This window comes from Ambystoma mexicanum, chromosome 12, assembly GCF_040938575.1.
Source record: "Ambystoma mexicanum isolate Mex_15411 chromosome 12, UKY_AmexF1_1, whole genome shotgun sequence".
NCBI lineage: Eukaryota > Metazoa > Chordata > Amphibia > Caudata > Ambystomatidae > Ambystoma > Ambystoma mexicanum.
In genome coordinates, this window is record NC_090936.1 from 598,423,386 (window position 1) to 598,449,716 (window position 26,331).

At 46.6% G+C, this 26,331-nt stretch overlaps 1 protein-coding gene across 2 annotated transcripts in view; it reads left to right on the forward strand.

Annotated features, from left to right (window-relative positions):
- RNF20 (ring finger protein 20) overlaps positions 1-26,331 on the forward strand; it is an 838,977-nt gene that overhangs the window by 75,972 nt on the left and 736,674 nt on the right. For both annotated transcript variants that reach the window (XM_069628987.1, XM_069628986.1), the window contains exon 2: positions 1,949-2,083. In XM_069628987.1, the coding sequence (XP_069485088.1) occupies positions 1,955-2,083 (129 nt within the window). In that variant the 5' untranslated portion in view covers positions 1,949-1,954. The remainder of the gene's footprint in view (positions 1-1,948; positions 2,084-26,331) is intronic.

A 26,331-nucleotide genomic window follows, 5' to 3' on the forward strand; every position in this document is an offset into this window, starting at 1 on the left:
CGTGTGCTAACAGTGTGACATTGGTACCAGGGTTCATACTGATTTCGCCTTTAGATGAATTACCTAGAAATAAATAGAAACTTCAATTTTATTAGCCCACCAATTATTTAGATAGTAAATCACATTTAAAAGTCGGGCCCGCAGCTGTACAACGTTCACTTACTGACTGTCATTTTTTTCCGAATGTTTGTTTTCTCAAAAAACATACAGCGGTGTGGGTAAGGTGGTGGGGGGGGGGGGTCGCTAAGAGAATATTGTTAAATTAATAGGAGGGGTTGGAGTCTAATTCCCCTTGACACCCAAAAAGAAAAAAAGGTTTCGATGAGTTTTGAGCATTTCTCTCGGACACCTTTTACTGTGTTTTGCCATCATGACTATGAATTGCACTACCGAGTAGCTGCCGGCTCTAGCATCTTGCACAGCTCACGGTTTTATTTTTCCACTCTGTTCATCTGCTTGTCTCCCGACCCTTGTGCCATGGACTTGCAGCTCTGTTGGGCCTCCTGGAGAAATGGCCGCATCCGCAAGAAGGCTCTGCTTTTTAGCGCGGCGTACACACTTGCCCCCCTATTCTGAACTTGGCGCAGTGAGATGCTAAACAGCACGATTCACTGCGCCTAAAGACGATACCCAGGTTCCACTAGTATTCTCAAGTGGGCCTGGGCATTCTCATAGAGCACGACGGTGTACTGTGTGGATTGCGCCTGTTTTTAGTTGCAACTGGCGCAATCAAATCTCGGCAGCATTTCTGTAAAATAACGACATATGTTATTTTACAAAAATGCTGCTGAAAACACAGGTGTGTATGAACACGTTCCTATACACAAAGTGAGCAGCTTCAACATTCCAGGATGTTGAAGCAGCTTACTTTGTACATGAAAGTGTTCATATACAACACACAGGTGTATATGAACACTTTCATTTGCACCAAACATTCTTGTGGCACTCCTCCAGTCTAACGCCACCAAAAGGGTACCGTATATTTGTGCTATTTTAGGGCACCTATTAAACTGGAGGAGTGCCACAAGAATACCCTTCCAAAAAGCCAGATTATGCATGTGGCGGTTGCTAGGTTGGTTTCCAACCCATCCCAGCAACAGCCACATGTAATCCCGAAAGTGGCGCATTCCTTCCGACTTCGGAAGAATGGGCCACCTTCAGAATAGGTCTTAAGTACGGAAAACGTTAAGCCTTAACACCTGCATGAGAATAGGGGCCTCGGTGTCTAACCATGACAAATGCATCTCTGTCGACTAGACCCAAAGCCCGGGAAGAGTTTCCACATTGCTAGACTTGCAATGTATCCACACCTCCAGATTGTGTTTATTTGTTGAAGGATTCCACTGACTGTGACCACATGATATTTCAAGGATGTGGTACCCAGAGTGATGCTCTGCTAGTTTGTTGCCATTTTGGCTGAATATAGTGAGTGAAGACTCGCAAAGCTGTTTAAATTGCATTTAAACCTGCCCTTTCTGCACAAACATTGCATCTGCAGTTACCTTTTTACCTAGCATGCCTTCTGCACCGCACATAGCAATGCAGTGAACTCTGTACTTAACAGGGTAATACAACAGCATCCAACACGGTCCCCATTTAACACTGCATCTATCACTGCAATGTAAACACTTTACCTAGCAATGTAGCATCATGCATACTACGTAATGGACAACTTTCAGTAGTGCCCTAGGGTAGGGATGATTCAAATACTCTTGTTCTTTTCCTGAGGCGGTGTATGACGGTGTCACTCTGCTGCAAGGAAACCTTTTGGGCCAATACTATGTTCAATGTTTAAACACAGGCAATGCCAGAGCCCAAATTAAACTTGGGGAATCATCTATTCACACCTAGGAGGACATCTAATCAGTTTTGGTGATTTTGGGAAGCTGATGTGAGAAGGGATCTGTGTTGACAACATTTGAGGTAGTCTGTGTTACTGTTTTTACAGAGCAGGATGTCTGGGATCGGCAGCAAGCGGTCCAGCAGCGATGGTGGCTCTTCTGCCCCTCCCGAGAAGAAGGCTGCGGTTGAAGATTCTGGCACCAAGGTGGAGACCATCAAGCTGGGGGGTGTCTCGTCCACGGTATGTGGTCTTTTGGACTTGTCTCTCTCTCTTTCCATTATGCCTTCCAGTTGGTTGCTATTGCTGTAGAGTATGCTTCATGACTGAGGTACAGTGAATGTTTTAATTTGTTATGGTCCTTGCTCTCAGCTTTCAGAGCTCTGCTTCTACAATCTACTTCACATGTTCATTTAGGTTATTTAACCACACCCTTTGTGTTTGATAAGGCGATGCGTGCCGGCACCTATGCCAATTAAGTTTTTGTAACTTAACTGTTGTGTTGTAGGATAGCGTAGCAGTTGCTGAAGTTTCAGTTGCCTCTCTGACTAATTCTGCTGTTTCGATAGGGCACAGAGCTGCTAAACAACTCCAGGTGTTCTGTGTCCCTGTAGACCTGTTGTACTGCGGCATAGGGTACAAGGAAACTAAGCAGTTCCCGGTGTTTCCCTTTTTCATAGGCCCTATTTTCACACTGGCCCCATATGCATATTGGGCATTAATATGCACACCATTCATCAGTTGCAATCCCAAAGTTCTCATGCAGGATGCCAAACAGCAAGATGGGCCACACTCTTCAAGTCATGCAGTCACAGCCTCCACCCCCCACACCTCGGCCACCCAACATGGAGGCAAAAAGGACAAGAACAACAAGAAAGAGTATCAAAGAATATTATGTTAGAATAAGCAGCACACTGGTGAAAAGCAACACTGAATCAGACCACTGCTAAATGGAATATCCCAGTTATACCAGTGTAACCCCCTTTTTTACACTACGCATTTCTGTTAAAAACGCCAGGCATTGTGAAAACTATATATACAGTTTGAAAGCCTCAGGAAAGTAAACCACCTTACCATTTATAGACTCTCCCTTCCCCTTTGCCAACAACCAAACAGACATCCCAGCCATACCTCAGAGCAGTCTGGCCACATCAGAGGTCCAATCAACACAAACAAGATGCTTTACTAGAGACTAACCTCTGGAAGTAGCTTCTTTCTTGGTATCACTCTGAGCAGTGATAACATCAGCTGAACTTTACATTGCACTTACACAGGTAGATGTGTAACACATGATTTGTGAAACTGACTCTATCCATATAAACCATAGCCAACTGAGCACAAGGTAGCCAATTCACCAGCACTGGACCATAGACCATATATACTACAACAATCCCTGGGACACAGTTCTCATACTTTGTTTACTTAGTGCTGTTGAATCTAGGCAGGGGTGGGGCAAAGGGGGCACATGCGTGCCTTCTCCCAAATAGGAACAGGCACTTGTGACAAAGTCTCATGTTAGTCTGATGGGGCAGGGATGAACACATTGGATCCCTCGGATTTCTCTGCCCATCATCAGCCTTTGAAGAAGTACTTTCTCACCAAACCCAAAGGGCCCCCAAAACAGGAGAAAATCTGACTGTGTGGAATGGGGATCCTGTGAGGTGTAATACACTGGATTAAAGTAGGGGCCCTCTGACCTTACTAGAAGATGACCACCCAATTGGATTGGAAATGGAATGCACAGTTTGCTGTAGGAGTGGGAGTTGAGGTATGCAAAGTACCTCCGTGGCTCTTGTCCCCAGTATTGTAACCCCCACAGTGAAAGGAGATCTTAAAATTTGAATTATGCTTGAAACAAAATGAATCAACCTTTCAATGAAAATGCAGTCAAACAATGCAGTCAAATAACATAAAATATGCAATTATATCATTTTGAATTGTAGATCTTGGGAATCAAAGTTGGAACAGATAAATAAAATTCAATGACATAAGCAACTGGAGAATTGCGATTCTGACCATTGTTAATCTAGTTTGGAATATCTGTTCCCACAAGATGTCTGATGTCATTATTCTAAAATCTTTCAAATATGCTTTCAAATATCGAGTTCAGTTTTCCATTAGCATAGGGCATTAAGTCAACAGATGCTTTAAATTCTCATTGTTTTGGGTTGCAGCCAAATCTACATTTATTGTTACTTTTGGGTATGATTTTTCGTCTACCCAGAATTTCTCTGGTTTGCCACAGATTTAATCGAACACGCAATAATGCATTCCTATACGCTGCTACTGGGAATTTCATTAAATATAATTCCCGGGCTCTAAACTTTTTTGGAGTAAATTATTCCAGGCGTGACTGGATTGTGCATATCCAGTCATATTGCCACAATTTGTTTTGCTCAGATTGGATTTGCTATTAACAGTTTCTGTTGAGATATCAGCTGCAACCATAACAGTAATAATCTGTTTCCTCCATTCTGTTGCAAAATTGTATCATGAGCAGTTTAGATAAAATATGCAGTAATGTGCCCGGTTTATCACTTAGGAGGCATTTCTTGTACATGGAGCAAAGCTTCCAGGCATACATAATCTACAATGAAAGTAGGCCCAACTCCTATCTGAGCATGCACATTGGTTGAGAATTAGGTAATGCACGTACTCGTTTCCAGAAGATGCCTTCGAGTTTTACCCAGTGTGTTTCTGATCTGTAGGTCTTGGTCTCTGCACCGTACAAGACTGTTGGAACTACTTTTTGATTGTAAAAAGATATCAATGGTGTGCACGAACATGTTCCATATTTAGCATGAACTTATGAAATATGAACTTTGTGCATATTTAGCACGAACGACTTCGAAAAAAAACTACAACGCATACAAAATGCAGCAGCCAGACTCCTCCTCAAGGTACCCAGAAGAGAACACCTCACACCTGCGCTAAAAATACTACATTGGCTACCATTAATACAGTGAATAAAGTTCAAGTCCATGTGCATCACGCACAGAGCAATACACAAACAAGGCGCAGAATTCCCAAGCGATAAACTACGCCTACATCAACCGACAAGAACACTGAGATCAAGCACCGACCAACCAGCAATGCTTTCTTCAACCATCCCGATGAAGCACTGCACGTTTGCTGATCTCCAGAAGGCCTTCCATCAGTGCTTTGACCATTGGATCTGTGGGAGCAACCAGTCTCAACCCCCTTTCAGCAACCTCTTGGTTCACTCTGTGGTTTTGGTGCCTTTTCTGCAGCACCAACATAGGACACGGATCGCCCGGTCAATCTTCTTCGCTTCCTGCAGACTCACGCTCTAAGGGGGTCTGGGTGAATTGGATCGGATCTCTGGAGTGTCCTTGCAACACTGCATTGCCATTCTTTGCTCAAATTTCCAGTGCGACGCTGATGACACTCAACTAATTTTCAGGCTGCCTTCGGCCACCTCCTCTCGCCTAACTGCCATTCACGATTGATGTGCCACCAATGATCTTTGTCTGAATGCCAGCAAGATGGAGATCCTCCTCATCTGCACACTTTCTTCATCCTCTCTCTCTATGGCCGGCCTCGCTTGGCCCTCATCCTATCCCCACCTGCGAGGCTAAGAACAATGGGGTCATCTTTGACTCCACACTTTCCTTCTCCGCCTACATCTCTGAGGTCTCTAAAAAGTCAAACTTCCTACTGCATCTCCTCATAGGTACTCTTCCTTTCCTCTCCTTCCCCCAGAAGCACACTGTCTCCCAAGCTCTGGTTCTCTCTAGGTTGGACTATTGTAACAGCCTCTTTCTAAATCTACCTGCCTCTACTCTTCGCCCTCTGCAACTAATCCAGAACAGGACTGCAAGACTTGTCCTTGGCCTCAAGCCCTCGGATCGTATCTCTCCAGCTCTGAAATCTCTACATTGGCTCCCAGTGGATGCAAGGATTGCATTTAAAACCCTCTGCATTGTCCACAAGGCTTTCTGGGGCCTGGGTCCAAAATACCTTCAGCTATCCCCCCACAAATACCTCCCCTCTCGAGCTCTTCACTTCTCTACCTCTAACCCCCTCAGGGTCAGTCGTTTTTCAAAGAAACAAACTGGGGGTAGATCTCTGTCTTCGTCTGGGGCCTCCCTCTGGAACAGCCTCCCTGCCACTCTAAAACCTGAGGAGAACCATCTCCGGTTCCAGAAGCACCTCAAGACTTTCCTCTTTGCATCTGCCTTTGCTCCCCTCTCCCCTGCTGATCTGCTCTCTTTGCACTGTGCACCTCGCCACCATCTGTCCCCTGGGCCCAGGTATCTGCTCACCCTGCCACCCTTCTGCACTGCCTCCCGGCCACCCCCTGCACTTGGGACTGTATCTGTACCCATACAACACACCACACCCCCATTTTCTTTTCTTTATGCACTTATCAGACTTACCCAGTTCTGCTGCCGTAAACGCAGCACTCGCTGGCTGCACTACCCCTGTTTATTGCTCCATTATCGATTTATTTGAATTTATTAATATTTATCTGTTCTCCTTTGCTCTGCACTTTCCACTATCCCCCTTCCATGCACTTTTCCCTTTTCCCATTCATTTGCACGTTCTCAATGTCACTGGGCCTAGTAAGATCGTTGTTTTGTTCTCCCCTGTTCCCCTCCCTTGCCGTGCTCTGAAACACTTGTGTACGAGCGCGATACAAATAAAATATATCATATCCTTACGGGTTCAGCAAAGATTTGGACGGATTCGGCCTTTCCATGACGAAACACTGAAAACAGGCAGCAGGTCTCCTGGTATTGGGGTTCCGCAGCTCTGGAAATGCCTAGGACCTCGGGAGATGGCTCGTTTCAAAGTTCGTGTTGGGACTGGTTGTTGGCACCGGTTAAAGGAAAGGAGTTGTCCTCTTCGGAGCTCCTCTGTCGCACAGAAAACAGGGTCAGGACAGCATTGTTCGCTTCAGTGTTGCGAAGGGTCTGCATGCGTCTCTGGCCGTCTTCATTTTCGGTTACTTCAGCTTCCTGTGGTCGACTTGCCTTTCACTCCAGAAGCCTCACTTTTTTTTAATTTCAGTTTTATTAGTTTTGCAAAGGTAGAAGTTTGACCATCATTTACAGGCATTTTCCACCAACAAGTCAGATAAAGAGTTTTCACAAAAAGAACAATCATGTGTAAAGCATATAACGTCTTTGGAGATCACATAAGTTTCCAATAGTATCATCAAAACCAATTACCTTCACCCCTCCCCCCTTTTCACATAGTGCCGTCTGGAGAGCTAGAAGAGACCAATTGTTACATCTGAACTATTCTTATATCTATGACATGGGGCACACAAGCACAATATAACCTATGAATTTGGCGTAGCAGACAACGTCGACCGTTGAGTAGGTTGTCTCTGAATGTAGTAACGCTTTGCACACATTATTTTCATGTAACATATTTAGCATGAAATTCAGCCCATGTGTTCTCAACTGTGGTGCGATCCCCATGTAGGGCTGCAGTCAGGCTGTCCATTCTATATATGTTAGGGCAACACCCAGCCATTCAGTTTTGCTAGGGAGCGTGGCTCTCTTCCATACCATGGTGAGACAGGCTCTTGCGGCCATCAATAGACCTTGTCTCATTTTGGGTGCCTTCATGGTCGTGTCGTCCGTTTCAACCAGGCCAAACAGAATCGACACTGGTTGTTTCTCCCTTTCATCATCCTCCAATTCCCTGATCCAACTGAGAACCTCGGACCAGTAGGCTTGGACCACTACACATCCCCACCACATATGCCAATAGTCGGCCTGCTTCCGGCAACCCCTCCAGCAGTATGGGCTTACCCCTTCGTACATTTTGGCAAGCTGGATTGGGTCATACTGCCATCTATACATCAACTTGACGGCATGTAGTTTGTATTGGCAAGATATAGATGATTTCGCCGTTCGTCTACATATTTGTAGCCATAGTTTTTGTGAGATCTGTCTACCCATATACGCTTCCCATCTGTCCTTGAGTGTGAGGGATGGTGTAATATCAACCTCAATCAATGCCAAGTACATTGCACTTATTAAACCGCTAGAGCTTGTGCATGTGTTAAGAATTCTTTCAAACAGGGTGAGGTCCCTTTGTAACTGGTCTTTCCATATCGCCCTTGTCACCGAAAGCGGGCCTATACCGAGTGCCTCCTGAAGCTCCTGAATAGTGATGAAGGAGCCATTTCTCCAGAGTTGACCCGCCCTTTCTAATCCCGCATCGTACCAGGTCTCAAAGCTCCCTGGGTCCGGGATTGCATCTCGGATCCCTGGTGACCAAAGGTGTCCCAGTGGAGAGGGCCAGGTCGTAACTCCCACCATTTTCTTGCCTGGCTTCTATATTGTACCAATAATGGGGTGGGTTTTGACACTATTTCGTAGTTGGGGCCCTGGAACCCCTAGCCATTCACCCAAGATAAAAGGACAGAGATGATAGTTGTCCAGGGCTATCCATTGTGGTTCTGACTGCTGCCTGACGTGCGGAACGAGGACACAGAGTTGGGCTGCTCTATAATATGTTTCTATGTCTGGGAGGCCTACACCTGCATTGTCCTTACAGAGCTGCAGCAGTGATCTGGGGACTCTAAGCTTTTGACTTTAACACAGGAAGGTTAAAAGAGACTTTCTGGTATCCGTGAAATATTCTTGGGGCATTTTGATGGGAAGCATGTGGAACAGTTAGAGTATTTTAGGGAGAATCATCATTTTTATTGCATTTAAACGGCCCAGCCAAGAGATGGTAAGCTTGGACCACCTTTGGATATCTTTTTGAAGGGCATGTGATAATGGAGGGAAGTTGGCTTCGTATAGTGATTCCAGGTCACGGGTAACATTGATGCTCCGGTATCGGAGTGTGGAGAGGCTGACCTTTACTCCTAGGGGAGCGAAGCATTCTGCCGCGGAATCTCTACTTTTATCAATTGGGAGGAGGATAGACTTCCCGGTGTTGATTTTCAGGCCGGCCAGTTCGCCATATTCTTCAATTATGCTGATCGCAGCCGGGACAGAATTTAGGGGATCAGTTAAATGTAATAAGATATCATCAGCGTAGAGGCCTAGTTTATATTCAAGTTCTCCCACTGTGATTCCCTTAACTCTACCATCTTGTCTTAATTTTTGCGCCAACGGCTCAAGGGACAGCACAAATATCGCTGACAGTGGGCAGCCCTGCCTTGTTCCCCTTTCAAAGGTAAACCATCGTGAATAGCCTCCGTTCACTGTCACTGATGTTGTGGGAGAGGTGTACAGAGCTTTAATGGCGCGGCGGAGCCTCGGCCCAACCCATTCCAAACCAATACCCTTTCTAGGAAGTCCCATGACACTCTATCGAAGGCCTTCTCGGCATCTAGTGACAGAAGGGACGGATCCCCTCCCATTCCCTGTGCTTCAAGGATTAAATGAAGTGTTTTCCTCATGGTATCCGTGCCCTGTCTCCCAATAACAAAGCCAACTTGATCAGAGTGTATTAGACGTGGTAAGTGCGTTTCAAGCCAGGCCGCAATGACTCTGGCATATACTTTAGCATCAATATTAAGAAGAGAGATAGGGCGATCAGAGCTACAGTATTTGGGGTCTCTACCTTCCTTTGGAATGACAGCGAGAAGGGCCTGAGAGAAGGACGGGGGGGGGGGGGGTTTGGCCTGTGTCAAAGATGTGGTTGAACAGGGATGCAAGGAAGGGGGCGATGAATGTGGAGAATGTCTTATAAAAACTGGGCGTGAAACCATCGTCTCCTGGGGCCTTTCCCGTCTTTAGGCGTTTTATGGCTTCTGTAACTTCTTCTGTGACTGGTGTATCTAAGGATTTGGCCTCCATGGATGTGAGTGTGGGGATCCGCATCTCTTTAAGGTATGTGTCAATACTTCCTAGGGGGGGGGTCACATTTATATAAATCTTCATAAAAGAAGGCAAATGCTTCTTGTATACCATCAGGAGATGTTACTATTGTATCTGTGAGGGTGCCATCTGTCCTCGCGATGAGGTCAACCCACCTTTCTGCCTTCTGTGCTCGGAGACGAGCTGCCAGGAGGGCGTCTGCTTTGTCGCCCTTTTCATAGTATTTCTGTTTGAGGTATTGTAGGGTTTGAGCTGTTTTGCTCACGATAAGTATTTTCAACTCCTCTCTGAGCTGTCTGGCTTCGGCAATATACTTGGGTCTCTCACATGGGGAGGACTGTGCCAATTTTTGGGCTGAAGAGAGCTTCTCCCTAATATTCTTTTCTATCGGGACACGTTCTCATTTTTTCTGGGCCCCTTCCCTAATGAGCACTCCCCTCCAGATGGCCTTGGCTGCCTCCCATACGGATGTCTTCCCAATCTCTCCTGTGTCATTGGTAGCAAAGAATTGCTCGATCTCGGTTTCAGGTTTTTCTTTGAAAACCGAGTCAGCCCGTAAAAAGTCGTTACATCTCTATTTGGTGTTCCGTGGGGCCAGGTCATTCCAGCATATGTCCACCATAACATATCGTGATCCGACCATGCAGCGGGCTGTATATTTGCCGCGCGAAGTATGCGCAGGAGGCCATCAGAGAGGAAGATTTAATCGATGCGCGTGAGCATGTCGTGGGGGAGTGAGTGGAAAGTGAAGCCTCTGTCCGCTGGATGCAAATGGCGCCAACTGTCAGTGAGGCCATATAGGTCAAGGGTTGGTTTGATTTCAGCTTCATCTCGGGAGGTGGGTGGGTCATGTGCATCAGCTCTAGTTTGTCTATCCACAGAACTATCCATCCACGTATTAAAGTCTCCACCAAGAATCATGTGTCCCTTAGCCATGCTAAAAACCTTCTCAGTGATTTTGTGGAGGAACCTATTCTGCCCTTGGTTAGGGGCATAAAGTGTGGCAAGGGTGACAATTGATCCTTGAATGTTTCCCACAACTATGAGAGCCCTTCCTTCCTTGTTCGACCACGTCTCAAAAGTTGTCATCCGGAGGTCTTTGCGAGTTAGGATCCCCGCTCCCGTCTTTTTTAAGATACTAGAGCTCCAGAAGGAAGAGCCTACCTCGTGAGATGGGATCGCTTTCTCTTCACCCCTTCGGTATCATGTTTCTTGGTGAAATAAAATATCTGTTTGATCTCTTGAATTCTCTGGCCACCATGGATTGTTTTGTGGGGGAGTTCAAATCCTTCACATTAAGTGTGCATATGCGTAATGTGTCGTTAGAGAATATAGGCGACATCTCGAGCTTCGTGTGAGTATGTAAATGGCCAAGTCGTCTGCTTCATGGTCCGCATCATGTTTGATAGTGCTTTGTGTGGTTCATCTTCTTTGAATTGGGTCTCAATTAGTCCTGAAGAGGTCAAGGGTTGACCCGTCCAGTTCATGTTCTGTCCCTTCATGTTCCCGTTTTGTATTCTTCCGCCCCCCAGGTCTGTCTTCTGATGCATTATGTCTTTCTCCCACCCCACCCTCGCCTCCCTCCCCTCCACCCCCCCCTATATTCGGCGTCCGACCCTTCCAGGTTAACATCACCCAGTCGGTCTCGGACCACCAATGGAAACCACGAAACAAGCAGTCCTATCCTAATGTAAACATATATAACAGTGAGCCCCCAACCGTGTGCTCATAATCTAGCACAAACAACTTACAAGTATGAATTCTGACCCCCTTCTTAGGCATCGTTCCAGTGTCTGTATTGCCTCATATTTCTATCTGAGCACCCCAAACATGCAGGCTCCAATTCACAGTTTGTGCGACAGAAATTAATCAATTAGATCTGATTCTGACCTTGGGGTCGAGTACATCGTTGGCGTGTGCTGAGCATAAGTTCCCCCATCGGACATACCAAAATCAATCCACTGACCCTCGGGCGGCGCCCGAGCGCTCAGCTTCAGCCGTACCACTCCCCCCACCGCTCCTTTGCCTCGTGCGGTCTGGTGTGACAGTCTGGGATCCAGGTTAATGCTCCATATCCTGTGAATTGTTCATCCTCCGGAATTTCCTGGATCCCTGAATCCTGCTGCGCCGCGGGCCCTTAGTACGCCATTCACTCTCCTCTCTCCTTGACTCACCAAGGGAGGATCCCTCCCCCTGGGGACCCAATAGTTCTGCAATGTCCTTTTCCGAAACAAGTTTCATGGTCGAGCCTTCCCACTCAAAGGTGAGTGAGAACGGATAGCCCCACCGGTATCGAACACCTTTGTCCTTCAGCATCTTTGTAATTGGAGAGCACTTCTTCCTCATTGCCAACGTGAGTGATGATAAAGTCTTGATAGGGTGAAATATACGCATCGTTGAGTGAGTTGTGAAGCGTGTCTGGCCTTTTCTAAGATCCGGGCTGTGTCCGCATAGTTGTGAAATCGAGCTAGGACCGATCTCGGGCCTCCTGGTCTGCCTCCAGCTCTGTGGATGCGGTCAATTTTGGGTTCGTCCACTGATTCATCTTTAAAGAGGAGTTTCAAAATGGTGTGCAGGGTTTGCTTTAGGTCTGAGTCGGTTTCACCTTCTTTTTCGGGAACGCCGAACACACGCATGTTACGGCGTTCCCTATTTTCGAGATTATCCACCTTTAGGTGTATTTCCTCCTCCCTGTATTCTATTTCTGCAATGCGGTGGTCCATTTGGGTTTCCACCGTGTTCAGGGAGATTTGGTTATGCTCAACTTGTTCCAGCCTGTCCTCCATTTTGTCCATTCTTTGTATAATTTTGTCGATTTTGCTGCCTATATCTGCTCTCGGGCTTCTCATCTCTGTTCGTACCCAGCCATTTCCCAATCTAGTACACAGTACATACTTTGGCAAAACTGCTATTTATCTTAAAATGACATCAGTTTAGGGCATCCCTCCTCCCCAAGACATACCACCACTTCTGTAATCAAAGAGCATCAGAAACGCTGCCCCCTACCTTAGAAGTAACACACGTGCAACATTTTCCCCTGTCCACCTGGCCCTCCATATTAGTGTTTGGTGCCTCTTCCCTCATTTTCCTTGCTGACCTTTCGTCGTTGGCTCTCCTCCAAAATCGTCGTTGGCTCTCCTCCAAAAAAAAAAGCCATTCAAAAACAAAATAAATGTTCCTAGCAACCACCTTTCACAGGTAAAAAATAGAACTAAAAAAAAACTGCATAGACTCCATCTACTTTATATTTCTCAATAAAGTACATAGATGCAATAACATTTTCCAACATTTCCATTTGCATTTTGTGTTATGCTAATGGGTATATTGTGCCGGTCAACCTCCGTTCCAGGGACTGGAACAGTGGATAATGGCCCAGCAGCCCAAGTTCTCACCCAGTCGAAGCGAGGGTGGATAACCAGGTCTCTGGACCATTATCCCTCCATTCCTGCCCCTGAAATTGGGGATGAAGGCCATTAGCAGCCTAGGTTTCCAAAGTGGTAACCTGTGCTACTACAAAGTGGATTTTTCGTCCTACACTGGGACGCCTTTGGCGTCTTGGTTTAGGAAGGAAAATCCTTTTCCAAGATGGCCACCAAGGAAAGGGAAGGCGAGGGTTCCATGCCAGCCTGCAGAAGGTAAAAAAGACCCTATGACTATATTACCACGAACACATTTCTTTCCTTTCAAATGTATGCTCATTTCTAATACCGTTACCATCAAAGTCAGTCCCAGGTGCACATGGCCACTTTCGTCCTATGTGTTGTCCCTTCTGGTCATGGGCAGCAGCCACATTGTTCGGATCGTGACCTTCTACCATGACCCTGACATTTTGGCCACTGCCCATGGCTACAGCCTACCCCTCAGTCACCAAAGCTATAATGCTATTTTTTTAACTACATTATGACGCTTGTCAAATAAGAAAACACTTCCACATTTGCAAAACCATGCTTTTCGATCCTTGCTGTTGAGCCTTACGCACATTTACTGGAAAGCCACCCAAGTTTTATTTTTTCAAAACTGTCAAATGAATGCACATACAACCGTCATATAAGCTGTGCACAAAATATCAACAAACTTTGTGAAATCATTTGAAAGCAAGGCAGAAATATTCCACCCATCATCACCCCTGACCTCCCCAAACATTGTTTCATAAGTTTCACAAGTGCAATGTTAAGAAAATATAAATTTGCCGCGAGGGTTGGACCATGTATTTTTATACATACGTTGATGTATCGCAAACATTTTCCAAATCACCTTACCTCATGTCTCCTCTTTTGGAAATATACGAAATCTGGCAGCAGGGCACGTCCATCTTGTGCTATTCTCATCCATTGCTGCATCTGCCTAAGGTAAACCGCCGTGACGTCACTAAATCATATGCTGCGCCCCTGACTCTGACATAGCCAACCCTAGTGATATTCAACACCTTTCTTCGTGATGTTCCTCTTCAGCGTAGGCAAATGTGCCCATAATCACCGACGTGACGCAGAGCCCGAAAAGCAACACACATCAATTTACAACATACCTTGTGAGAATTCGAAATATTAAGCCCCCAACCCCCCCCCCCCAACCCTCCTCCTGACCCCTCTGGTTCATCAGGACCAGAGTGAGGTTTGAGAGTAATATGGACAAACTTTGACAGTTTGACTTTTCTGAAAGGATCATTACCCAGAAATGTCGTAGGGAGGATTATTCCTGCCCTAGTATTCCAAAGGTACAGAAGATTGCAAGTTCAATATCCTCAGGAAGAGGTTTTCGTGTTCTCGGAAACTGAAGAGGTCTACGAGGTCAGGAAGATGATCCAGTTGGCCAGGAAACGCCAGACCAGTGTCCAGGTAGGGGTCAAGATCAGCCTGTAGAGGAAGCACCCTGGCTTTCCCCCACTCCAACTCCAGACCAGACACCATTTATCTGGATCGTCCCTCCGCGCCTCCACAGAGGCAAGCTTCACCGATTGATGATCAAATGGCCTTTAATGCAATCCTGAAAAGGGCTGCAGACCATTTCCAAATTGCCACGCAGGAAGCTGTGCAGAAAACTGACTTTGTAGAAGACATTCTGAAGGAGAACTCCCCCCCCCCATCAAGAAGCGCTTTGCACCTTCTTTATTGTCTCCTTCACTTACAAGGGCCGTAAACCCTCTGGTTGAAAAGCTTTTTCGCCCCTCACCTTCAGACCCGTTCTACATCCGGGGGCATTCCGCTCCAGACTCCCTGGCCGCCACCCGTCACGTCTACCAGGAAGTGGGCAGGAGTGCCGTTGTCTACTGCAGAAGCGCCACCTGACAAAGACTGCAAAAAGTTGTACTCCCTCGGCAAACGCATCACCACTTCAGTGGCATATTCCACAAGAATTGCTAATTACACTACACTTGCAAGTTCTAGTGATGTTCAGTGGAACTTACTTCCGGAGGGTCTCCAAGAGTCCCGGAACCGGTACAATCACGCCTACTGACCGTTGTCTCGGAAGGGACACAGGTGACCCATAACATCCTAAAAAACACGTTTGATGCAGTTGAGACGGCGGGGGGGAACGTGGCCCAGGGTACTCTTCTTAGAAGGCATGCCTGGCTCAAACACTCTGGATTTAAGCCAGAAACCCAGGCCTCCCTAAAAAACAAAGCAGTGTAGGACACACATTTGTTTGGGAAAGCTGTGGAGGATGCCTTGGAGACAGTGGAAAAAAAGCACAAGACTCTCATGGCTAGACATTCTCAAAAGCGGGGAGGTAACTCTCGCCGTTCCTTTCACGGCAATCTTTTTCATGTTCTCCACACAACCAGTAAGGAACAGGGGGTGCACCATGTTCCTCCGAACAGGGCGCAGCTGGCACCGGTCAATACCAGCAGAAGGGTCAGCAAGGGCAAAGGCAGGGGTAGGAATTCCACCCCAAGAGGAACCCCGGCCTCCTCTCAGAAATGACTCAGCAGTCCGGGTCCACTCCCGTGCCTCCCCGGTTGGGAGACATTTAACATCTTTTCTTCACGTATGAAAGGGGGTCACTTCAGACCAGTGGGAGCTCAAGACCATCGCCCACGGTTATTGTATCGAGTTCCACCAGCCACTTCGATACTGTCCACCAGCACCCAGACGCCTATCGCCAGCACACCTGCAGATTCTGCGGGAAGAGGTGCAGATCTCCAGGAGAAATCATCCCCATTCATCAAGTAAACAAGGGTATTTATTCAGTGTACTTCCTTGTACCCAAATGTTAGGGAGAATTCTCAGAAATGTGCTAATTCCCTTCTACCTTAGAGACCCCCATCACTTTTTGCTGGACTTTAGGACTTTTCATTTCTATCCTGAAGCGAGTGAGACCTTTTTCCCACTCTCTCATGTATTTATCATTGATTTGGACTCTGTGTTTCTTTTGACTTTGAGTGTGACAAACTCCATAGGCATCACCTTTACATTGTGACACACAGCACCTTCAGTGCAGTGACACAGGGCAGTCTCTAAGTTTTCCCAAAGGTTTAAATACCTTCTCTTGGATAAACTACTGTTTCCAAGAGCAGTAAAGTGAAATTTACTTTATTTACTATTGAAACTTTCTAGACCCAGCACGCACTATCTTACAATAGGGTGCTGGAGGGTTTACTTAGTATCCCCTTTGTCTAGTTTCTCATGTAACAGTTTTATGCTACCCTTTCTACAATTAAAGTCTGGTGGCACTGATTTACTTTTTACTACCATTGTGTGTTTTTACCGCGGGCTGCTATTGCAGCCTTGGCAAAGCACCCATGGGTGCCCATTTTGTCAAAATGGCCCGGTCTTCTTTGATCTCCATTTCCTGCTCGAAGGGTCCTTCTTGAAATGTATCTGGTGCGCCAAACCAGGTTTGATCCCTTTGTTCACTTTGTCTTTGGCAGGATTCACAAGTGAAGGCTGCCTTTGGCTCCAGTATGTCTGGCAGGGGCAGGAAGTGAGAGGTGCCCGAAAATCCCTGTGCTTAATCCCCTTGTTACAGGAATGCACCCAAATGTGATTGGTCGGCTGGCTGTCCGGCAAGGACAGCCGCCCTGCTGTGTGATTGACAGCTAGGCTGGAATGAATGGGAGAAACTGTAGTAACTGCGGAGGTAAGTGTGAATACGAGCTTTATTGTATGGCCCCGGAGGAGAGGACCGTCCATTGGAAAATGCCATGTTACGTTCCTATGTGGATCGTGGTGGCATACGGACTTATAACATCTCCTTACCTATGGGAATGAATGGAGCGGAAAGAGGGGAGGAAACAAAGGGAGGAGAGGGATATGGCTAAGGGGTATGTGCAACATTGGTTTGATAGCTGCTGATCAATAGTAGACATAGTCGCTGTTGAAATTTCGAATGATCTTCCGGTTTCTTTTCGACAGTTTTCTAGCAGATGCTTCATCGTTGTTGGAACGGGGCTCATTATCTCCCATGTGCTTGTGATGTGATGTCTCATCAGGATGGACTTCATTTCTTGACCATTTTCCATCGTCAAAGTCTTTGGATGTGCTGAGTCTGCAAGTGTCGTTCGTTATTCTCACGGGATCTTTTCTTGACCATGTGTCTTTGTATCTGTCTTTGGAAGTGCTCGGTCTGCAGGTGTTTATTTTCACTAGATCATCTTCTGACCATCTCTTTCCATCCTCCAATATGACAGATTTTCCTTGGCAATGTGTGAGTCTTTGTGGAGACCTGAATTTGGATTCGCCCTTGAGTGTTTTCTTCGGTTCTTTGACACAGACCCAGTCTCCTTCCTGAAGGGACCTTTCTTTTACTCCGTTCCTTGAATCGTAATAGATTTTGTATTTTTTTTTGTTTCTCCTTTACTGTTTTTTGGATTTGTTACACGTTCATTCTTGCCTCGCCAGTGTCCATGAAGATCCACGCTGGTCTCAGTTGGAGTTGGTTGGTTGCGGTTCTGCCCCGCATCATGGTGAAGGACTCCACTTTGGTGGTGGAGTGTGGTGTTGTTCTGTATGCATATAGAGCTTTCTTGAGGGTTTCCCTCCATGGTAGGGCATTGGCTGTGGCTAGTTGGATCACGCTTTTCACTAGTCTGTTCATTCTTTGCACTAGTCCGTTGGACATCGGATGGTATAGTGACGTAGTGATGTGGTTGATGGATTTGTTTGAGGAATTCCTGAAATTCTGATGATATGAACTGGGATCCGTTGTCTGATACTGTGTCTTTGGGGTCACCCTCTCTGTTAAAGATTTCAGTTAAGAAGTCTGTGACCTTTTTTATGGTTATGTTTGTCTCTACTACTCCCCATTCGGTCCATTTGGAGGTGTAATCTATGATCCCAATGATGAATATTTTCACTGCCTCTAGATTTTCAAATGCGCCCATGATGTCTTTTGCCAGTTTTGACCATACATTTCTCGGGGGTTCTATGGGTTGGAGTGGGGTTTTCCTTAGTGATTTTGATTTGTCACTGGAGGCGCAGGCACAGCAGTTTTTGACTACTTCTTCTGCTTCTTTCCACATGTTGGGCCACCAATAGTTGTTTCTCATCCTGTTTTTTGTCAAACTTCTCCCCAGATGTCCCTCATGTGCCAGGTCAAGTAGTCTCTTTCTGAGTGCTACGGCTGGAATTACTCTGTTGCCTCTATAGATGTGTTTTTCATCCATGGATATTTCTTCTTTGAAGGGTGTGAAGTTCGCTAATCTTTGCCCAACTCCTACCCAGTCATTTGCCACAGCTCTCCTGATTTCTTCTTTTTCTGTGTCACTGTCGGTTATGTTTGTCCATTCATCTGTGGGAATAGCGGGATTGATGATGGCTATGATGTCTTCTGCAGGATTTTCAGTCTCAATGTCTTGGGTATCTTGGTTTGTAGGTAGTCTGGATAGGCAATCGGCTACTTGGTTTTGTGGACCAGGGGTGTAGTAAACTTGAAGATTATATTGCATGATGTCAAGGAACCAACGTCTAATTCTTGGTGATATAAGGTGTGGCGTTTTGGATTGCAGAATGTTGACCAAAGGTTTGTGATCAGTTTTGAGTAGGATGTGCAGACCCCAGAATAGGTTTCTAAAGTGTTGTAGAGTCCATTTGACAGCCAGGGCCTCTCTCTCTCTCTCTCTCTCTCTCTCTCTCTCTCTCTCTCTCTCTCGATGGTGGAATAGTTCAATTCGGCGCCTCTTAGTACTCTTGATGCAAAAGCGATAGTTAGTGTTTCCGTTCTGTTGCTTTTCCAGGACTCTACCAAGGCCGATCTTACTGGCATCCACTGATACTAATGTCTTGGCTTTGTAGTCGAACATGCTTAAAGCTGGAGCTCGTTTGATGTCACATTTGAGGTTTTCAAATTTGTTTTTGCATTCTGTGGACCAATCAAATTTGTTTGTTTTCTTCATGAGATTCCTCATGTTTTTTGTCTGTTGGCATAGTTACTTACGAATTTGGAGTAATACTCCGTCATTCCTAAGAAGCTTCTCAGTTGGTCTTTATTGGTGGGTTCAGCCAAGCTCAATATGGTGTCCATGGGTTTCTTCTTGGGAATGATGCCACTGGCGTCGATGGAATGGCCGAGATAGGAGACTTGATTGCACTTTATGTTGCATTTCTCCAACTTAAGAGTGAGCCCACTCTTTTGAATCACCTGTAGGACACCCATGAGTTTGGCATCGTGCTCCTCCTCTGTTTTGGCTGATATGACGATGTTGTCTTGGAAGCACTGTACTCCATCAAGACCTCCAAAAAGATGTGACGTAAGCCTCTGGAACACCGCTGCCGCTGATGCGAGCCCGAAAGGCATTCTGTTGAACATGTACGCTCCCAATGGTGTGACAAAGGACGTAAGGGCTTTTGAGCTCTCATCCAAAGCAATTTGATGATATGCCGAGGAGAGGTCTAGAGTGCTGAAGAAGTTTGCTGGCTTCATGGTTGATAGAAGTTCAGATATGTTAGGTGCCTGTCTACCCATATGTTTTTGTTCAGGTACCTCAAATCGACACACATTCTTATGGAGTTGTCGGGTTTCCTTACCAAAACGATCGGGGCGAGCCTTTCAGAACACACTATGGGTTGGATGATGTTTTGATCGCACAGGCGTGTGAGCTCGTTTTTTAATGCCTCCTTAGTTCCGAAAGGAACTCCACGGACTCGATGGGCCACAGGAATAGCACCTGTCTGTAATACAGTCTTGTGCTGGAAGCCCCTAAGGATCCCAATTTTGCTACAGAACACTTTGGGGAATTGTTCAGCCAATGTAGATTTGATGTCGGTGCTACCTTTGAACACACTCATCACAGGAATTTCCTCCCCAGGGTGGATTTTCACTTTTAGGGCTGCTTGTTCCTCCCAACCTACCACCGAGGATCCGTTCCTGGTTACGAAAGGTTTACAGTATGTTTGTCTACCGTGACATATGAGTTTAATCCAAGTGTACCCAATGATGTCAATGGGGGTCTTCCCATAGCCAGTAGCTTTGACCAGGGAGTTCCGTAGATCGTGAACTTTACCAGAAAGCACTTTCAAGAATGTCTCGATGTCCACCATGGTGTAGGGGGACCCTGTATCCACCATCACTTGCAGGGGTATGTAGTTGACGTACATGCTGACCCAAGGACCCTTGCACTCCTGCAGAGAGGTGACAGTGAGGATTTGCACTTGTGGGCATGCCTGATTGATGGACAACATGCTGTCAGACACTTGATCGTAGTCTACTGTCCTCATGGACCCATGTCTGGTGAAAGGTCGTCTGGTGACATTACCAGATCTTCCGGATCTTCCTCGGGTATTTCTACAGACTTTGGCGAAATGCCCCAACTGGCCACATTTGTAGCATTCAACATTGGTTGCAGGACACATCTTCCCGGCGTCATGGTGTTTATACCACCCCCATTTTTGACAGCGTGCAGGGTTTTGACTGTCATACATCGAGACTCTTCCTCTTCTGGAGTTGAACCTTGAACTTTGAGGCGCACTTCTCACGGCTGCCACCAAGGCTCTGCCAGAGTCAAGTTTAGGGCTGCCTTCTATGGACTTCACCTCAATATTCTCTCTCAGGACTAGCCTTTCTTTCATGCAGTGGTCCCCAAACTCCATACTCCTCACTATTTCAGTGGCTTTGTCTAGCAAGGGATTCTTTGTCTGCCATAGCTTATACTGTATACGGGGATAAGCCACATTGAGTACAAGTTGGTCTCTCAAGTATTCATCACCAACACCCGTGAAATCACATGTGGACATGAGCACCCTGAGGGATGCCAGGTATGAATCGACCGATTCACTCTTCACTTGCTTTCTGGAAAAGAATGTACCTTTCCAGCACCACATTTGTCTTACTGCCGAAGTGCTTGGTGAGCTTGGCCAGGGCAATGTCAAACTTTCGGTTGCCGTCACCCCCCACATCATCCGGCTCCGGGAGTGCCCTGAATAACCTTAGGCCCTCTGTTCCTATGCAATTCAGGAGAGTCGCTTCCCTAAGGTCATCATTAAACTTGTTTCCTCCGATGGCTCTGAGGTAGATCTGGAAGCCATCTAGCCATTGCTCCCAAGGGAATGTCGGGGTTCCAGGACAAGGAAGGAACTTGGCCGGGTGCGGCACGTTCTGCATGGCTGGTTGGTGTGTGTGTGGGCAGAGAGGGGTGACAGATGAGGTGGTGCAGGGCACTGTGGGTCGTCCTGTGCTGCTGATGAAGAGGTGTGGATTGTGTTTCCTATACAAACCTGCAATGGCACACCAGTCTGTTCTGTTGTACCACACACTTGACAACTTGTCTGCAAACAACTGGGCTGCCACCACCTTCCTTCACTGTTGTCTTGCCACTGATTCACTTGTCACAATGTGTTATAGCACTTCCTCACGGGTCACTCAGCTGATTGAGCTCCGCGGCTTCGTTGCCATGGAAACAGGGACTGGGCCTCAGAAAATGGCTGCACGCAACCCCACGTAGCAAGGTCCTTTCCTTGAATCTCCGTTGGCCGGCGACCCGTAGGATGCACTGCTTGCCTCGATATAGAAAAGAATTAAAGGTACCTCTTCCGTCGTACCGCTGGGACCGCTCAATGCTGCCAGCCAGCTCCTGGGAGCGATCTGCGCTGGAGGGCGCCCTTGCCTCCTCTTCGCAGGGCGGCCGGCAGGATCAGGGGAGCAGAGCAGGAGTGGCGGTGAGAGCCGCCGCTGCCAACAGGCCGGCAGGGACACGGTCAGGAGCACTCCAGGGGCCTGGTCGGCGCTCGAAAGCCTCGTCGCCAATTGTAGTAACTGCGGACGTAAGTGTGAATACGAGCTTTATTGTATGGCCCCCGGAGGAGAGGACCGTCCGTTGGAAAATGCCATGTTACGTTCCTATGTGGATCGTGGTGGTATACTGACGTTCTATGTTCTATAGACTTATAACATCATAACAGAAACCTGCATAAAAGGCGAGGCTTTTTGGCTTGGAAGGCAGTCGACCACTGGATGAAGGAATCCGAAGAAGCACTTAGAAGAGACGTCAGCTGCAACTCCTCGACCGTTGGTTTGCCCGGTGAAGCCCTGCTGCTGTGCTGAAGCTCCGAATTCGCCTCAACTAGAGAAACCCTGCAAGGACGACTTCTCCCTTTGGGTTGATGGGATCAATTAACTCCAAAAGGGAACTTGTTTGGACATCCCCTCGGAGCTGGCTGTACGGAATCGAAGTGCCAAGGAGAGGAACACCAAACGGAGTGCATCACTTTTAAGTCGGACCCAAGCGCTAGGAAGATCCTCCCTACTTCCCTGATGCAGGACTGACCAAGCCTGAGCCACCTCAACAGAGTGCTGGACCCCCAGAAACAAGGAAAGTCTGAAGTGGTTTCCGAGAACCGCAGTGTTTCTATTTGCTGCCAGACGCAAGGAGCTGAAACTCCGAAGTGTCACTAAATTCAAGTTGCCCTTTTCTGTCGCTGACCGTCCCGCTGCATTGCAGGAGTCCCCAGAAGTCCTCCCTCTTGTCCTTGCGACTGAGGCACAGAAACAAAATAATCTGCAGAGATGCACAGGAACTGAAGCCAGCTGGAACCATTTCTTCTAACCAAAAGGTACTGTACAGTTTAAGAGAACTTACCTCTTGTTGTGTAGCCTTACTTGATCTCAGTTGAGACTTGTCTTGGTTGCTTCTGTAGAGTTGCTTGCATCTTCTACTGCTCACAAGCCTCCCAGCTTGGGACCCCACATTGATTCTACTTTTTCTACAAAGACATTGTGCAAGACTTTTATTCACCTACAAGAAGTGCTTCAACTCACCTAGACTTTTGTCCAATTGACATTGGCTGGCCTGGCTCCCTGAATAACTCTTCTTTCCTCTGACATTGTTTTTTTAACTAACCTTCCAGGAAGGGGTTAACTTACTTTGCATTGGGGGTTCAAAAGTACTTACCTGCTTCAGAATAATTGTGTGCTCTTGTTTTATTCTATAACCCTTTTCTTTGACATGCTCCTAAGTATTGCTCTAAATGCAACAGTGATATATTAATGTCCACAGTGTCCAAGCTATTTAAGTCACCTGATAGTGTAGAAAGTGTCTGTGTGCCTTCCCCAATGGGCGTTTGCTGATTTAGAGAAACTAAGAGTGTGTATTTTGGAGTGATTGTGTGTTACTATTACATTGCCCCTTCTGAAGAATTCTTAGTCAAACTGACTTAAATTCATAATTGTCTAATCAAGAAACATTGAGTTTAAGTGTTTATTTGGATACTTGTCACAGTGAATCTCTGTGTAACCACATTACTGCTCACATTGACCCCTCTTGAGATAACCCTGGCTGCTAAGCCACACTACCGCCCTGTGTAGTTCCAGGAGGTCGTGCTTGTTGTAGTGCACCCAGAGGGTACTGCTCCAAATCGTGCCTCACTCAGACCCACTGCAACCGCGCAATGGATCAGTGCTGAAGTCGTGTCAAAGTCAAGCCTGTCTCTGCCGTCCATGTCCTGGATGGGCTCTGGGCGATTGATGGCAATGATTCAAACAGTGGTGTACCTTTGCGAATGGGTAGGATTAAAAGTGCTACGTATTCTAGGGTGACACTTTCCGCTCTATCGCCTAGAGATGCACACTGGTCCCCTGCCTGGGCTCATAAATCTCTTCCTCCTTCCCATTCTCCATCGCTTTCACGTTTGGTCTACTATGAAATTCTCAATCACTTGTAGGAGATCAGCTTGATGTTTTTGAGCTGTTATCTACACAAGAGCTGGACTTCATTTGTGTCACGGAAACATGGATTTCCCAAGCCTCAACACCTGATCTTATTCAAGCTATTCCACCTGCTTACGCGATTATACATGTGGATTGTTGCCACTCACCCGGGAGGTGGTGTTGCGATCATATTTAAGAGGCACTTGCAATGTTCGATTATTTCTATTTCCCTTAATATTAAAATGGAACATCGTCTGGTTCGAATTTCCATCTCGCCTATGCCTACTACACATTTTCTGGTTATCACCCACCTGTTCTCTTCGCCCCCCCCCCCCCCCCCCCCCCTGACATTTTTGTCCCACAGGTCTTTGCAGACCTGGTTTCCAATCTACAGCTGAAATATGCCTGTCTGTCTGGTGTCGGAGATTCTAATGTCTGGCCCGATGATCCATTGCACCTCCATGCTACTAGGTTAATTACTGGACGATTTTCAATTGTTGCAATTTGTCCATGGGTCTGTCCATATTAAAGAACGTACCCTGGACTTGATTATTGCTGCTGCTAATGCTGTGAAGGTTCATTCTTGTTTGCCCATATTTTGGTTGGATCACATTTTAGTACCATTCACGGTAACTGTTCCTCAATTACTGATAATAGTCAGACCAACAAATCAATCTCGATGCTCCTGGAGGCTAGTGGATCTTTGTTTGATCTTCACGTATACCGGAACACTGTGAGCAGTCTTCTTTAACTGCAGTTTATGACCTTTTAGTCACACTTCAAGATGCATTTACAGAGCTGGCTCCTTTGAAAAAAGACATTGACTTTGTGTGGACATTGCCTAATCGAATCTTATTTGTTATCCTGTATTTTGAACCTCTGCTCCTCTCCTAGGAGCTGACCTTCACTGCTGCATCATTTCTGCCACTAAGAGAGACAGTGAAGGCTTATAAAACATTTGTAGTGTGATTTGTTGCACCATATGTCTGCATCTACTTATTTATATACAAAACAAGCTCTATACCAATCTTTAACAGTCAAATACAATGGGCTACTTGGTACAGCTTAGAAGTACGCCCTTCCCCACAGACTACTCATTGCCTGCACCCGTCCCTTTCATCTTGCATCCCTCCTTTATCCTAGCCCTACCCAATCACAACCCCTCTCTCCTATGTTATGCTGCATTATTCTGCTGTTCCTGTGAATGTAGGATCAGTTATGTGCTCTGCATTTTGCAGTATGATTGCGAGATGGGTACTGGAAATGAGTGGACTGTGGTCAGGGGCATACCTCTGTGTGGTGTGTGTGGCGGTCAGAAGAAGGACGAGGACTCTGATACACCATTTTACTTTTTTTTATTAAAGAAAGGGAAAAAGGCCGGACTATCCCTATTCTTTAAGGCTTCCCTACCTAACACAACTAAGGTGCTCGTCATTCGTCTGTGATTGTCCAAACATAAACTGTCTGCTGTTCAAATCTAACCTAACTGACTGTACCACTATAACAATAACTAAATATAGGAGAATTACTCTCTTCTCTTGTGGGGTGTCTTGCTACTTAAACCCTTTTACTTAAATAGGTCATTTTTGGTTATCTCTTGTTAATCTTCTTAGAATCACATGCTGTGCATATAGTCCGACATCTAGTGGTAACCGCAGAGTATTGCATCTTGTCTTTAAAGGATCGAAAGGGAACGTCGACATGGGCATGCCTGTAACACTATCCCTAACGTGACGTGTAGTGTTCCCAAAATCCCTCACGCATCGAGGTCCCTCAGATTGTTTTTTTTTTTCCACCCAGCTAGCTGGTCGCCTTATGCGGAGCTCTTAATAAAAATTGCGATATTGTTATATTTCTCGACCTCTGGTTGTTTTTCGATTATCATCCCATTCTCGACGGTTGATTACTGTACCACCGCCGAAGACCGCTAACAACAGAACTTAGACGGCTGGTGCTCCGGTCGACGCTGCCAACCATGTGGCCAGGCCCTCTGGCCTGCTTATACTGTAGGGAGAGTGGGGTCTGGGTGGTTATATTCTTTTCAAGAATTCTTTGCTTTTCCCCCCTTGATTTTGTCGTCGCTGTTTAATTCCTGAGCTATTGACAGGACACCATTTCGATTTTGCCCTTCATTTAAGGGAAAATTCCCATGGAAAGACGAGCAGCGTCGGTGCAATAAGTGTCTTCCCCTCGATCACAACGAGGTGTCCTGTGCGGCCTGTAAACTCCTACGTTCTAAGACTGTTAAGGAGCGTCGAGTAAAGCGGTGGGCGGCCTACACGATGTCGGGCCAATAGTAGTTCCCCTGCCGCCACAGCCGCCGAGTGTAACCAGGTTATTTGCAACGACCAAGGCTCCACTTCGGACGCCATTGACCTTAAATCGGAGTGTTCTCGCTCCGAGATGTCCGTCCCCGATGGGCACGATGAGAGTCCGGCTATGGGGAATGTACATCCTGGTGACAGGGACGCACCAGATACCCATACAAAGCACACAACCCCTGGTTCTGCTTCGGCGGTTCAGTCTAAGCGCTCCAAAGCGCCAACGAGTTCGTCAGATAGTTCGGCAGTACCTGCCGATTTTCCATGATCGGCAGCCCTC